Here is a 16150-nt window from a genome sequence, read left to right on the forward strand (position 1 = left end):
TAATTCTGATCTCAGGCTGATTTCCTGGGTGATTGGAGATCTTTGGAAGGTAATCAGCTCACTTAAGGGTACAGTTTGAATGGGCGCCTCCTCCTACTTCCCCACCATCTTGTCTCTCACCACATTTGCACTGTTGTGACAGAGACTACATTCTAGTCAGTCAATACCCACAGCCAAGATCCACAACGGCTCAATGTAAGTAAGTTTTTGGGACAGTAGGAGACATACATGTGTTGAGCCTCCTAATGAGCTTCAGTAATGCAGGAAAACAATTCTCAACAAAAGAAGATTCCACACATATCCAGTACACTCTGTAGCAATATGGGCAGGTGTGGCTGCAGAAATGGGTCCTCTCCATGCACTGGTGACAAAGAAAGAAGGCAAAGAGTGGGTTTGAGGCAAAGAGAAGCTGCTGTTCCCATGTGGTGACTGCAGCTCACAGCTGAGGTTAGCAGTGGAACTGAGTTGAGAATGTGGGAGTTATGGGCATAGTCAGAGGTTGGCCACTTGACATGACATGCACAGGCTGGTGCCTGGGTGTCAGATTTGTTCGTGCACAGGTTCTTCTGCAGCAGGGAAGCTCCTCCCATGCTATGCTTCCTCCTGGTGCCTCACATCTTCCATGGACAGGTCTTTCTGAGCTTGTAACTCAACCTTCTCTGGTCCACCTCTTCCTGTCTTTAGTTCTCTTCTCCACAGCCAGCAGAAACGGTTCCTGAACAACACAGGAGTTCTCTTTTTTGGAACAAAGAACTCCTGGGTCAAGATGGTGTGTGGATGAGGCTGAAGCAAGTGGCTGCTTTCTGCTCTTTCAGATCTTCCTCCAGCTGGTGCTTCCAACTCCTGCCTTCAGAGTTGTTAGTCATTAAAACCAGTTGGTGCAGCCTCTTTGGAGAACAGTGTGGAGATTCCTCAAGAAATTAAAAATAGAGCTTCCCTATTACCCTGCAATTGCACTCCTGGGTATTTACCCCAAAGATACAGATGTCATGAAAAGAAGGGCCATCTGTACCCCAATGTTTATAGCAGCAATGGCCACGGTCACCAAACTATGGAAAGAACCAAGATGCCCTTCAACGGATGAATGGAAAAGGAAGATGTGGTCCATATACACTATGGAGTATTATGCCTCCATCAGAAAGGATGAATACCCAACTTTTGTAGCAACATGGACGGGACTGGAAGAGATTATGCTGAGTGAAATAAGTCAAGCAGAGAGAGTCAATTATCATATGGTTCCACTTATTTGTGGAGCATAACAAACATCATGGAGGACAAGGGGTGTTAGAGAGGAGAAGGGAGTTGGGGTAAATTGGAAGGGGAGGTGAACCACGAGAGACTATGGACTCTGAAAAACAATCTGAGGGGTTTGAAGTGGCGGGGGTGTGGGAGGTTGGGGTACCAGGTGGTGGGTATTATAGAGGGCACGGCTTGCATGGAGCACTGGGTGTGGTGAAAAAATAATGAATACTGTTTTTCTGAAAATAAATAAATTGAAAAGAGAAAAAAAAAACAGTGATTCCTGATACAGACAGCAACACGACTTATCCACATTCTGGGGCAAAGAAGCCCTACAGAGAAAGTGCATAGAGTACAATGTCCCATTTATGAATTCTACAAAATTAAAGCCAGTATAAAGTGACATGAGGAAGAACAATAGTTATGTGGGAACAGGATGAACAAGGGAAAGGGAAGGAGAAATTCCAGGGGGAAATGCTGGAAATTTTAGGGAGAATTGCTGCACTCACTGTCAATACTGTTAATTGCAACACCTGTGTTTATCATATCACACACTATTTGTGGGCCATTGAACTTGTGTCGAGTATACACATTGAACTTATTATAGGTAATAACAGAGGTGATTCTGGAGGGACATAGAGAGATCAGAATGTTAAAGACATGAAAACACACCAAATGGGGCACCTGGGTGGCTCAGTGGTTTAAGCCTCTGCCTTCGGCTCAGGTCATGATCTCAGGGTCCTGGGATCAAGCCCCTCATCAGGCTTTCTGCTCAGAGGGAAGCCTGCTTCCCTCTCTCTGCCTGCCTCTCTGCCTGCTTGTGATCTCTCTCTGTCAAATAAATAAATAAAATCTTTAAAAAAAACACACACCTACACGATGCTGATTTTCTCTATATTTATGGTAAAGTATAAAATAAGCAAAATCAACATATCCCCTTTACAGGATGGGTTCCATATGCCCCATAGACTGAAACTCTGTCCTGCAGATGATTCAGGGTGGGGGTAGCAATTCCTGTGGGGGGAGCACTGACCTAGATCCTGGGGTCAATCTCACCCCATATATGTTCATGGACACCCTAAAAACACAAGTATACACACTGGAAAGCTATATAATAAATTTTTTTTAATTTGTCATTGGCACTAAATTAAAGATATTCACAACGGCTTGGGTCACTGCCTTTCTGTCAGAATAGATCCCCAAGCTGAATATATAGCCAGAAACATGCAAATAGGGTCTCCCCTCTGCTGATTTAACCAGCAAAGCCAGATCCTGCAGCTGGGAGAGGAGCCCCAGACCCAGGATACCCAGGTGTTCATTCAGTGATCAGGACAGAATACAGACAACTCACCATGGAATTTGTGCTGGGCTGGGTTTTCCTTCTTGCTCTTTTAAAAGGTAACTTATGGAGAAAAAAAAGAAATTGAGTATGTGAGTGAATGTGAGTGAGAGAAACACTGGATATGTGATAGTTTCCTGACCAAGATGTCTTCCATCTGCAGGTGTCCAGTGTGAGGTGCAGCTGGTGGAGTCTGGGGGAGACCTGGTGAAGCCTGGGGGGTCCCTGAGACTCTCCTGTGCAGCCTCTGGTTTCACCTTCAGCAACTACTACATGCACTGGGTCCGCCAGGCTCCAGGGAAGGGGCTGCAGTGGGTCGCATGGATTAATACTGGTGGAAGTAGCACAAGCTATGCAGACTCTGTGAAGGGCAGATTCACCATCTCCAGAGACAACGGCAAGAACACGCTGTATCTGCAGATGAACAGCCTGAGAGCCGAGGACACGGCCGTGTATTACTGTGCGAGAGACACAGTGAGGGGCCCTCCGTGTGAGCCCAGACACAAACCTCAAACTACAAGAAAAACTTACCAGCAGAGGGTGTACATTTATCAACAATTCTGTCCTTAATCCCAGGAGCAGGTGCAGATGGCAGTTATGGCATATTTCCTGTTAGGGTCTGGGGTTTCCTGTCCATAGTGCAGCTTCCCCAAGGGAGCCTCCTTGGATATTATTCTGTGCTTATATATTCACTCTCTGACTTAGAAACTTAGTTGTAACAGGGAGAAAAATATACTAACATGCAAAAAAATAAAAAAAAAAAGAAAAGAGTCAGTTACATTAGTTTCCTCTTGTCCTTAAAAACCAATAAATTACAAATATCCTGATGCAGGTCAACAAAACCTTTATAAGAATCTTGGTGGCACTCACTGTGGATCACAAGAACCTCCAGCGAAGCCAGAAGATCACACACACACACACACACACACACACACACACACAAACACACACACACGAGTATAAAACCTCCACTGAAAAAAATGAAATAAAGTTTAAGGAAAGAGAAGAAAACCTATATCACCATCCTGTAATTTCTCTGCAGCAAAGATGTTCCTAAGATAGAAACACACAGCATATGGGAAGACCTCAGAAGCAAGAAAATTCTCAAATAAACAACCTGACATTACACCTAAATCTACTAGAGAAAGAACAACTGAATACTAAATATAGCAGAAGGAAGGAAATAGCAATATTAGAGCAGAAAGATATTATATAGAAACTGAGAAACACAGAACAAATCAAAGAAACCAGGGTCTGATTATGCTGAGTGAAATAAGTCAAGCAGAGAGAGTCAATTATCATATGGTTTCATTTATTTGTGGAGCATAACAAATAGCATGGAGGACAAGGGGCGTTAGAGAGGAGTAGGGAATTTGGGTAAATTGGAAGGGGAGGTGAACCATGAGAGACTATGGACTCTGAAAAACAGTCTGAGGGGTTTGAAGTGGCGGGGGTGTGGGAGGTTGGGGTACCAGGTGGTGGGTATTATAGAGGGCACGGCTTGCATGGAGCACTGGGTGTGGTGAAAAAATAATGAATACTGTTTTTCTGAAAATAAATAAATTTAAAAAAAAAAGAAACCAGGGTCTGTATTTTTTTTCTAAATCAATTAGGCAAAGTATACTGCATCATTGACTTTTGATATAATATTCAATGCTCCATCTGTTCAGTATAAAACCCTGTGCTCATAACTTTACGTGATACTTTGGGGAAAAAAAGCACAATAAGCCTGAGAATCCTCCACTTAAATTTACCAAAATAAAAGAGAAAGGGTCCAAATAAATAATAAAAGACTCTATGTGTACGGTGTAAGAGAATGGTCGAGTTTCATTCTTCTACATATAGCTGTCCAGTTTTCCCAGCACCATTTATTGAAGAGACTGTCTTTTTTCCACTGTATATATTTTCCTGTTTTGTCGAAGATTAATTGACCATAGAGTTGAGGGTCCATATCTCGGCTCTCTACTGGTCTGGGTAGAACCCTGTACTGGGTTCCACTGGTCTATGTGTCTGTTTCTATGCCAGTACCATGCTGTCTTGGTGATCACAGCTTTGTAATAAAGCTTAAAATCAGGGAACGAGATGGCCCCAGTTTTATCGTTGTTTTTCAACATTATCTTAGCAATTCGGCATCTCTGATTCCATACAAATTTTAGGATTATTTGTTCCAGCTCTTTGAAGAATGCCGGTGGAATTTTGATCGGAATGGCATTAAAAGTATAGATTGCTCTAGGCAACATAGACATTTTAACAATGTTTATTCTTTCGCTCCAAGAGCATGAAATGGTGTTCCATCTTTTTGTGTCTTCTTCAATTTCTTTCATGAGTGTTCTGTAGTTCCTCAAGTACAGATTCTTTACCTCTTTGTTTAGGTTTATACCCAGGTATCTTATGGTTCTTGGTGCTATAGTAAATGAAATCGATTCTCTAATTTCCCTTTCTGTATTTTTATTGTTAGTGTAAAAGAAAGTTACTGATTTCTGCACATTGACTTTGTATCCTGCCACGTTCCTGAACAGTGTGGAGATTCCTCAAGAATTTAAAAATAGATCTTCCCTATGACCCTGCTTTTGCACTCCTGGGTATTTACCCCAAAGAAACAGATGTTGTTAAAAGAAGGGCCATCTGTACCCTAATATTTATAGCAATAATTGCCAAGGTCACCAAACTGTGGAAAGAACCAAGAGGCCCTTCAATGGACGAATGGATAAGAAAGATGTGGTCCACATACACTATGGAGTATTATGCCTCTATCAGAAAGGATGAATACCCAACTTTTGTAGCAACATGGACGGGACTCGAAGAGATTATGCTGAGTGAAATAAGTCAAACAGAGAGAGACAATTATCATATGGTTTCACTTATTTGTGGAGCATAACAAAAAGCATGGAGGATATGGGGAGTTAGAGAGGAGAAGGGAGTTGGGGGAAATTGGAAGTGGAGGTGAAGCATGAGAGACTATGGACTCTGAAAAACAATCTGAGGAGTTAGAAGGGGTGGGGGATGGGAGGTTGGGGTACCAGGTGGTGTGTATTATAGAGGGCACGGATTGCATGGAGCTCTGGGTGTGGTGAAAAATAATGAATACTGTTATGCTGAATAAATAAAGTAACTTAAAAAAAGAGATTTTCATGAGAGACTATGGACTCTGAAAAAAAATCTGAGGGGTTTGAAGTGGCAGGGGGTGGGGGGTCGTGGTACCAGGTGGTGGGTATTATAGAGGGCACGGATTGCATGGAGCACTGGGTGTGGTGAAAAAATAATGATACTGTTATGCTGAAAATAAATAAATGAAAAAAAGAGATTTAAAAAGAATGAGAATAGTGGGAACAAATTAAAATAAAGGTAGTATCTATGAAGAATACAGTTTGGGGGGAAATACCGGCAGCTTAATATCTTCCTTTCTCCTCATATTGTGTTTTTACAGTGTTATGTCCTCTCCTTTTGGTGGGGGTGGGGGGATTTCTGGAGGCGGGGCCTTTTGTGTTGTTTTTCAGCTTGTCTTGTTTGGGTGGAGTCCTCCTGCACACTATCACAGGGTTGGGCTCCGAGGATACCTGTTTTTCAGGCTTTCGTTCTCTGGAGGATATTTTTTTCCCTCTCTGCCAGCTTTTAGCCATCCTTCAGAGGTTTAGGGGAAAGCAAAGTGCACTGTGACCTCTGTTCCAGAGAGTAGCCTCAGTCTGTTCCCCTCTGGGTACTCCAGAGCACACAGACTCCCACTCTGCCAATTCCAACCAGCAGAGCTCATTCTCAGCCACCTTCTCAAGGATCACAGGAGCTCCAGCTTGTCTCTACACCCTGGAGCTAATAAAACTATATTGATCCTCTTTGGAGAACAGTGTGGAGATTCCTCAAGAAATTAAAAATAGAGCTTCCCTATGACCCTGCAATTGCATTCCTGGGTATTTACCCCAAAGACACAGATGTTGTGAAAAGAAGGGCCATCTGTACCCCAATGTTTATAGCAGCAATGGCCACAGTCGCCAAACTATGGAAAGAACCAAGATGCCCTTCAACGGATGAATGGATAAGGAAGATGTGGTCCATATACACTATGGAGTATGATGCCTCCATCAGAAAGGATGAATACCCAACTTTTGTAGCAATATGGACGGGACTGGAAGAGATTATGCTGAGTGAAATAAGTCAAGCAGAGAGAGTCAATTATCATACGGTTTCACTTATTTGTGGAGCATAACAAATAGCATGGAGGACAAGAGGTGTTAGAGAGGAGTAGGGAATTTGGGTAAATAGGAAAGGGAGGTGAACCATGAGAGACTATGGACTCTGAAAAACAATCTGAGGGGTTTGAAGTGGCAGGGGGTGGGAAGTTGGGATACCAGGTGGTGGGTATTATAGAGGGCACGGCTTGCATGGAGCACTGGGTGTGGTGAAAAAATAATGAATACTGTTTTTCTGAAAATAAATAAATAAATAATAATTTTAAAAAAAGACTATATTGATCCAAGAATCTTGGTGGCAGTGGCTACCTTTGCCGGTCTGCTGCCTGGGCAGGTCCAGACCGCCCTACAGATCACAACCAGAGACAGCACACTGAGATTTTCATGTAGGCCCAGGTTTCAGACTCTATGCCAGTCCTAGTGCCCACCAGCTAACACCTGCACGGATCTTTCTCTGGGGAGGGTGCAGAGCACGGCTCAGGCCCCAGTTGCACAGCACTTGGGTAGGGTGCAAAAGGCAGTGGTTCTCTGCTCTGACAGCAGACAAGGGGGAACTTTTTTTTTCAATTTATTTATTTTCAGAAAAACAGTATTCATTATTTTTTCACCACACCCAGTGCTCCATGCAAGCTGTGCCCTCTATAATACCCACCACCTGGTACCCCAACCTCCCACCCCACCGCCACTTCAATTGGAAGGGGCAATGAACCATGAGAGACTATGGACTCTGAAAAACAGCCTGAGGGCATTTGTATTTCTTGATTGGAGAAGTGTCTGTTCATATCTTCTGCCCATTTTTTTATATGTTTGCCTGTTCCATGTGTGTTGAGTTTGAGGAGTTTATTATAGATCCTGGATATCAACCTTTTGTCTGTCCTGTCATTTGCAAATATCTTCTCTGATTCCGTGGGTTGCCTCTTTGTTTTTTTTTTTGACTGTACAGAAAGGGAAATTAGAGAATTGATTCCATTTACTATAGCATCAAGAATCATAAGACACCTGGGAATAAACCTAACCAAAGAGATAAAGGATATGTACTCGAGGAACTACAGAACACTCATGAAAGAAATTGAAGAAGACACAAATAGATGGAAGACCATTCCATGCTCTTGGATCAGAAGAATAAACATTGTTAAAATGTCTATACTGCCTAGAGCAATCTATACTTTTTTTTTCCAATTTATTTATTTTCAGAAAAACAGTATTCATTATTTTTTCACCACAATCTATACTTTTAATGCCATTCCGATCAAAATTCCACCGGCATTCTTCAAAGAGCTGGAGCAAATAATCCAGAAATTTGTATGGAATCAGAAGAGACCCCGAATCGCTAAGGAAATGTTGAAAAACAAAAATAAATTGGTGGCATCACGTTATCTGATTTCAAGATTTATTACAAAGCTGTGATCACCAAGACAGCATGGTACTGGCATAAAAACAGACACATAGACCAGTGGAACAGAGTAGAGAGCCCAGATATGGACCCTCAACTCTATGGTCAATTAATCTTCGACAAAACAGGAAAAAATATACAGTGGAAAAAAGACAGTCTCTTCAATAAATGGTGCTGGGAAAACTGGACAGCTATATGTAGAAGAATGAAACTCGACCATTCTCTTACACCGTACACAAAGATCAACTCAAAATGGATAAAAGACCTCAACGTGAGACAGGAATCCATCAGAATCCTAGAGGAGAACATAGGCAGTAATCTCTTTGATATCGGCCACAGCAACTTCTTTCAAGATATGTCTCCAAAGGAAAAGGAAACAAAAGCGAAAATAAACTTCTGGGACTTCATCAAAATCAAAAGCTTCTGCACAGCAAAGGAAACAGTCAAGAAAAGAGGAGGTAACCGACGAATTGGGAGAAGATATTTGCAAATGACAGTACAGACAAAAGGTTGATATCCAGGATCTATAATGAACTCCTCAAACTCAACACACACGAAACAGGCAAACATATCAAAAAATGGGCAGTAGATATGAACAGACACTTCTCCAATCAAGACATACAAATGGCTGTCAGACACATGAAAAAATGTTCATCATCACTAGCCCTCAGGGGGATTCAAATTAAAACCACATTGAGATATCACCTTACACCAGTTAGAATGGCCAAAATTAACAAAACAGGAAACAACATGTGTTGGAGAGGATGTGGAGAAAGGGGAACCTTCTTACACTGTTGGTCGGAATGCAAGTTGGTGCCGCCTCTTTGGAGAATAGTGTGGAGATTCCTCAAGAAATTAAAAATAGAGATTCCCTATGACCCTGCCATTGCACTCCTAGGTGTTTTCCCCAAAGATACAGATGTCGTGAAAAGAAGTGCCATCTGTACCCCAATGTTTATGGCAGCAATGGCCATGGTCACCAAACTATGGAAAGAACCAAGATGGCCTTCAATGGATGAATAGATAAGGAAGATGTGATCCATGTACACTATGGAGTATTATGCCTCCATCAGAAAGGATGAATACCCAACTTTTGTAGCAACATGGCCGGGACTGGAAGAGATTACCCTGAGTGAAATAAGTCAAGCAGGAGAGTCAATTATCATACGGTTTCACTTATGCATAACATAACAAATAGCATGGAGGACAAGGGGTGTTAGAGAGGAGAATGGAGTTGGGAGAAATTGGAAGGGGAGGTGAACCATGAGAGACTATGGACTCCAATACAACCTGATGCGTTTGAAGTGGTGGGTTTGGGGGAGGTTGGGGTACCAGGTATTGGGTATTATAGAAGGCATAGATTGCATGGAGCACTGGGTGTTGTCAAAAAATAATGAATACTGTTATGCCGAAAATAAATAAAAAATAAATTTAAAATAATCCTTGATGAAAAAAAAAACTAGTGATGTACTATACATTAGATAATTGCACTTAATAAAAAAGGATGAATTCCTAAAAACTACAAAGAACTTACCAAACTCAACCCCCCAAATGAATTAATCCAGTCAATAAATGTCATGAATACAAGAACAAACATTTCTCCAAAGAGGACATACAAATGGCCAAGAGGTACATGAAAAAATACTCCACATCATTCAGCATCAGGGAAATACAAATCAAAACCACAATATGATATGACAACACAGGTGACAATGGCTACAATGACAAGACAGGAAACAACAAATGTTGGCAAGGATGTGGCAAAAGGGGAACCCTCGTTCATTATTGGTGGGAATTCGACCTGGTGCAGCCACTCTGGAAACAATACGTCGGTGCACATCCCAGAGCTCAGGACACCCTGGAAAGTAAGACCATGGGGTGACAGGTAGTGTCTCTGGAGTAGAGGAGGAATATGGTTACTTGGGGCCCTCAGGGCACTCTGACCACAAGTCCCCGCCACAGATGGGGGTGCAGAAAGAAGCTGGGTAGTGACAGGTTCCTGTAGGGCTCTGCAGTGTCCAATGCTGGGAACAAACCCATGCTTAGGGCTCCTCTGTATTCTTGCCTCTGAGTCACAATTTCCCTTATAACCTCACACTCTGGGGAAATGGTTCAGGTACCCCTGAGCCTTCATTGATTCAGTCATTTTTAAAAAAAGAATATTAAAAAAAAGATGCTAAATAACACAAATGATCTTATTTACGTCCTCTCCATTTAAAGATGTGACCCTGCTTATGTAATGACTTAGGTTTCAAAGACATATTCCATGGGCTGTTACAGGGGAAGACTTGCTCCAGAGATTACACAAAATTATACAACAACCAATATCTACAAGGAGGCATCACCACTCTAAGTGGAAACTGTGCTTATACATTAACAAAACTAACACATATCCTTACTTGGGTGTTAACCCAAAGTTGACATCAAAATATTTTTTCATCATGAAAATGTGGTTTTAAAAACAATGACAATTATGGACATTCCATTTTATGTGTTCATAATTATATGATTCCTCTGTAGTGTCTTTAAAATAATATAAACTTATATAAGTATCCATCTGTCATCTATCTGTACTATAGTCATCTGATCTCTATTTGAAGTCTACTCATCTATCTCAGCACTTATCCACTTGCTACAGGTTTTTCAGGAATATGAACATAAGCCCCACAATCTCTTATTAGACCTCTAATGATTAGGTCCTAATAATTTCTGGGTCATTAACACCATTTCCTCAGGGTAGTATTTGTGTCATTAACTCCATGCCTGAATTAATGATCATCTCTGTGCTGCATAAGAGAAAAGTTACCCACTATTCTTTAAAGCAAGATGCTCCTCCTCCAATAGATAACAGGCCCCTGTGTGAGGTGGATTTCTCAGGACCAGGGAGGCACCCTCCAAGCATAGGAATAGAATAGGTGCCTTGTGTTGGTGTCCATGCACTTGAGGACAGAGATATCACTTACACGTTTTGCAGACATCTTCACAGACAAAGCCCATCAGCAGAGACCATTGGGATCAAAGGTCCCCAGATGCACACATGCTGTGCAGGTAGTTGTTCATTTGGAAAGCTGTAGCTACAAAGGGTGGATCCCATTAAGTACATTTTTGAAAAATAGTTTAGATTAAAATGAATTTTGAATCACTCGTTTATTCAACATTTATTCTTATGCTCAGAAAGTGAGGCCATCTATTGACCTGCTTCCAACACAGCTCATAGACCAAGGGCTCACTCATCCCAGACCAACATACCTTGTGAGTTCAACAAGTAGATACTCATGGGTGGTCCTGGAAGGTCTGGAGGAGCCTAACTCTGTCCAGTCGACTTCCAAGGACAGGCTCCCTCCCACACCTGAAAACTTCCCCTCAACCTCTAGGGTAAAATTCACTCTCAGGTGTGGGAGCTCACAGCTCTCTCTTCAGACAGGGTGAGGTCTCTGGGGAAGGCAGAGCTTTGGTCTGGAGGAAAATGAGTTTCTAGGCCCTTCTCTGTGTCTGGTGACAGCTCCCCAAAGAGATGGTCCAGATGTCAGACATGGGACAATTGGGATGGTTGTGAGTGTCATGAGTGACAGGGCCTTGTGCCAAGGTTTCCTATCCCAGGTGCTGCTTCAGCAGTCAGGCTCATGACTGTTGAGGGATTGACAGACCCTGCACCTCATGATCACCATCTCCGGATTCTCTGTGTCATGCAGTAATTTCTGGTGGCAATGAATCCACCAACTCCAAGTGATGGGGGGCAGTGAATTGGTTTATAAATCATAGGTAAATCACACATGACACTCCATCCAACAAGAGCTACATGTACATCTCCAGAGTCACATCCAAGAACGAGTTCTTGCAGCTGACTGATCTCAGTGCCACCAAGGTCAAGGTCCTGGCCATGTATTACTGGTAGAGACATAGTGAGGGAATGTCAGTGTGAGCCCAGACCAAAACCTCCCTGTAGGAACACAGGAGAGGCTGGGCTGCAGGAACATTCAGGACACCAGTGGGCGCTAGGGTCACCAGGGGGCACTTGGGTCACTAGGGGCACTCAGGACACCAGGGGGCTCTAAGACCCACCAAATACAGGGTAGGTCTAGCTGCTGGTGAAGAAGGTGAATTGTTTTCCTTCTCAACTAGAAAAATATGTACTGCGCTTGAGGGGGTGTGGTTTTGTACAGGTTCTGATATTTTAGTATTTATTTATTTAGTATTTTAGAATTGTATGTTATAATCAATGAGTTTCAAGGTGAAATAATTTTTACACTAAAATATATTTTACGTGTTCTCTGGAAATAAAAGATGAAAAATATATTTTCCAAAGATACAATAATGTGAAACTATTTCCTCTTATCCTTTCAGATTTTATGAATATGTATTGATATTTCTAAATACAAAGCAATTGGATTTTAAAATATAAATATTAATAAATGCATAGTTTAAAAATATCTAGAGTGTAAGAGGGTTGGTTCCCGTTTCTCCACATGGTGGGAAAGCAAGTTAGTGCAGCCTCTTTGGAGAACAGTGTGGAGATTCCTCAAGAAATTAAAAATAGAACTTCCCTATGACTCTGCAATTGCACTCCTGGGTATTTACCCCAAGGATACAGATGTCGTGAAAAGAATGGCCATCTGTACCCCAATGTTTATAGCAGCAATGGCCACGGTCGCCAAACTATGGAAAGAACCAAGATGCCATTCAGTGGACGAATGGATAAGGAAGATGTGGTCCACATACACTATGGAGTATTATGCCTCCATCAGAAAGGATGAATCCCCAACTTTCATAGCAACATGGACGGGACTGGAAGAGATTATGCTGAGTGAAATCAGTCAAGCAGAGAGAGTCAATTATCATATGGTTTCACTTATTTGTGGAGCATAACAAACATCATGGAGGACAAGGGGTGTTAGAGAGTAGAGAAAGGAGCTGGGGTAAATTGGAAGGGGAGGTGAATCATAAGAGACTATGGACTCTGAAAAACAATCTGAGGGTTTTGAAGTGGCGGGGGGGTGGGAGGTTGGGGTACCAGGAGGTGGGTATTATAGAGGGCATGGCTTGCATGGAGCACTGGGTGTGGTGAAAAAATAATGAATAATGTTTTTCTGAAAATAAATAAATTGAAAAAATAAATAAATTTAAAAAAATAAGAAATAGTGTTATGCTGAAAATAAAAAATAAAAAATAAAATCTGGATACGTTTTATTTCTCTCTGTTGTCTCATTGCTGTTGCTAGGACTTCTAATACTATGTTGAACAAGAGTGGTGAAAGTGGGCATCCTTGTCTTGTTCCTGATCTCAATGGGAAGGCTGCAAGCTTTTTCCCATTGAGGATGATATTCCCGGGGGAATTCTACCAAACATTTGAAGAACTAATTCCTATTCTCCTGAAACTGTTCCAAAAAATAGAAATGGAAGGAAAACTTCCAAACTCATTTTATGAGGCCAGCATCACCTTGATCCCCAAACCAGACAAGGAGCCCATCAAAAAAGAGAGCTATAGACCAATATCCTTGATGAACACAGATGCAAAAATTCTCACCAAAATGCTAGCCAATAGGATTCAACAGTACATTAAAAGGATTATTCACCACGACCAAGTGGGATTTATCCCAGGGCTACAAGGTTGGTTCAACATCTGCAAATCAGTCAACATGATACAACACATCAATAAAAGAAAGAACAAGAACCATATGATACTCTCAATAGATGCTGAAAAGCATTTGACAAAGTACAGCATCCCTTCCTGAACAAAACCCTTCAAAGTGTAGGGATAGAGGGCACATACCTCAATATCATCAAAGCCATCTATGAAAAACCCACCGCAAATATCATTCTCAATGGAGAAAAACTGAAAGCTTTTCCACTAAGGTCAGGAACACGGCAGGGATGTCCATTATCACCACTGCTATTCAACATAGTACTAGAAGTCCTAGCCTCAGCAATCAGACAACGAAAGGAAATTAAAGGCATCCAAATCAGCAAAGAAGAATCAAATTGTCACTCTTCGCAGATGATATGATACTCTATGTGTAAAACCCAAAAGACTCCACTCCCAAACTGCTAGAACTTGTACAGGAATTCAGTAAAGTGTCAGGATAGAAAATCAATGCACAGAAATCAGTTGCATTTCTCTACACCAACAACAAGACAGAAGAAAGAGAAATTAAGGAGTCAATCCCATTTACAAATGCACCCCAAACCATAAGATACCTAGGAATAAATCTAACCAAAGAGACTAAGAATCTATACTCAGAAAACTATAAAGTACTCATGAAAGAAATTGAGGAAGACACAAAGAAATGGAAAAATGTTCCATGCTCCTGGATTGGAAGAATAAATATTGTGAAAATGTCTATGCTACCTAAAGCAATCTACACATTTAATGCAATTCCTATCAAAGTACCATCCATCTTTTTCAAAGAAATGGAACAAATAATCCTAAAAATAATATGGAATCAGAAAAGACCTCGAATAGCCAAAGAAATATGGAAAAAGAAAGCCAAAGTTGGTGGCATCACAATTCCGGACTTCAAGCTCTATTACAAAACTGTCATCATCAAGACAGCATGGTACCGGCACAAAAACAGACACATAGATCAATGGAACAGAATAGAGAGCCCAGAAATAGACCCTCAACTGTATGGTCAACTAATTTTTGACAAAGCAGGAAAGAATGTCCAATGGAAAAAAGACAGCCTCTTTAATAAATGGTGTTGGGAAAATTGAACAGCCACGTGCAGAAAAATAAAATTGGACCATTTCCTTACACCACACACAAAAATAGACTCAAAATGGATTAAGGACATCAATGTGAGAAAGGAATCCATCAAAATCCTTCAGGAGAACACAGGCAGCAACCTCTTCTACCTCAGCCGCAGCAACATCTTCCTAGGAACATCGCCAAAGGCAAGGGAAGCAAAGACAAAAATGAACTATTGGGATTTCATCAAGATCAAAAGCTTTTGCACAGCAAAGGAAACAGTTAACAAAATCAAAAGACAACTGACAGAATGGGAGAAGATATTTGCAAACGACATATCAGATAAAGGACTAGTGTCCAAAATCTATAAAGAACTTAGCAAACTCAATACCCAAAGAACAAATAATCCAATCAAGAAATGGCCAGAGGACATGAACAGACATTTCTGCAAAGAAGACATCCAGATGGCCAACAGACACATGAAAAAGTGCTCCATATCACTTGGCATCAGGGAAATACAAATCAAAACCACAATGAAATATCACCTCGCACCAGTCAGAAGGGCTAAAATCAACAAGTCAGGAAATGATAGATGCTGGCGAGGATGCGGAGAAAGGGGAACCCTCCTACACTGTTGGTGGGAATGCAAGCTGGTGCAACTACTCTGGAAAACAGCATGGAGGTTCCTCAAAATGTTGAAAATAGAACTGCCCTATGACCCAGCAATTGCACTACTGGGTATTTACCCTAAAGATACAAACGTAGTGATCCAAAGGGGCACGTGCACCCGAATGTTTATAGCAGCAATGTCCACAATAGCCAAACTATGGAAAGAACCTAGATGTCCATCAACAGATGAATGGATCAAGAAGATGTGGTATATATACACAATGGAATACTATGCAGCCATCAAAAGAAACGAAATCTTGCCATTTGCGACAACATGGATGGAACTAGAGCGTATCCTGCTTAGCAAAATAAGTCAAGTGGAGAAAGACAACTATCATATGATCTCCCTGATATGAGGAAGTGGTGATGCAACATGGGGGCTTAAGTGGGTAGGAGAAGAATCTATGAAACAAGATAGGATAGGGAGGGAGACAAACCATAAGTGACTCTTAATCTCATGAAACAAACTGTGGGTTGCTGGGGGGAGGGGGTTTGGGAGAAGGGGGGTAGGGTTATGGACATTGGGGAGGGTATGTGCTTTTGGGTAAATTGGAAGGGCAGGTGAACCATGAGAGACTATGGACTCTGAAAAACAATCTGAGGGTTTGAAGTGGCAGGGGGGTGGGAGGTTGGGGTACCAG

The 16150-nt window shown here is 41.7% G+C and overlaps 1 gene segment (V, D, J or C); it reads left to right on the forward strand.

The window, feature by feature from the left end:
• The first annotated feature begins 2509 nt into the window (after positions 1-2509).
• Positions 2510-3163, forward strand: LOC122894283. The segment is given in 2 exon segments: positions 2510-2637; positions 2742-3163. Coding segments are annotated over 2 exon segments (453 nt in total).
• The last annotated feature ends 12987 nt before the right edge of the window (positions 3164-16150 follow it).

Source organism: Neovison vison, chromosome 13 (genome assembly GCF_020171115.1).
Source record: "Neovison vison isolate M4711 chromosome 13, ASM_NN_V1, whole genome shotgun sequence".
In the NCBI taxonomy this organism is placed as follows: domain Eukaryota; kingdom Metazoa; phylum Chordata; class Mammalia; order Carnivora; family Mustelidae; genus Neogale; species Neogale vison.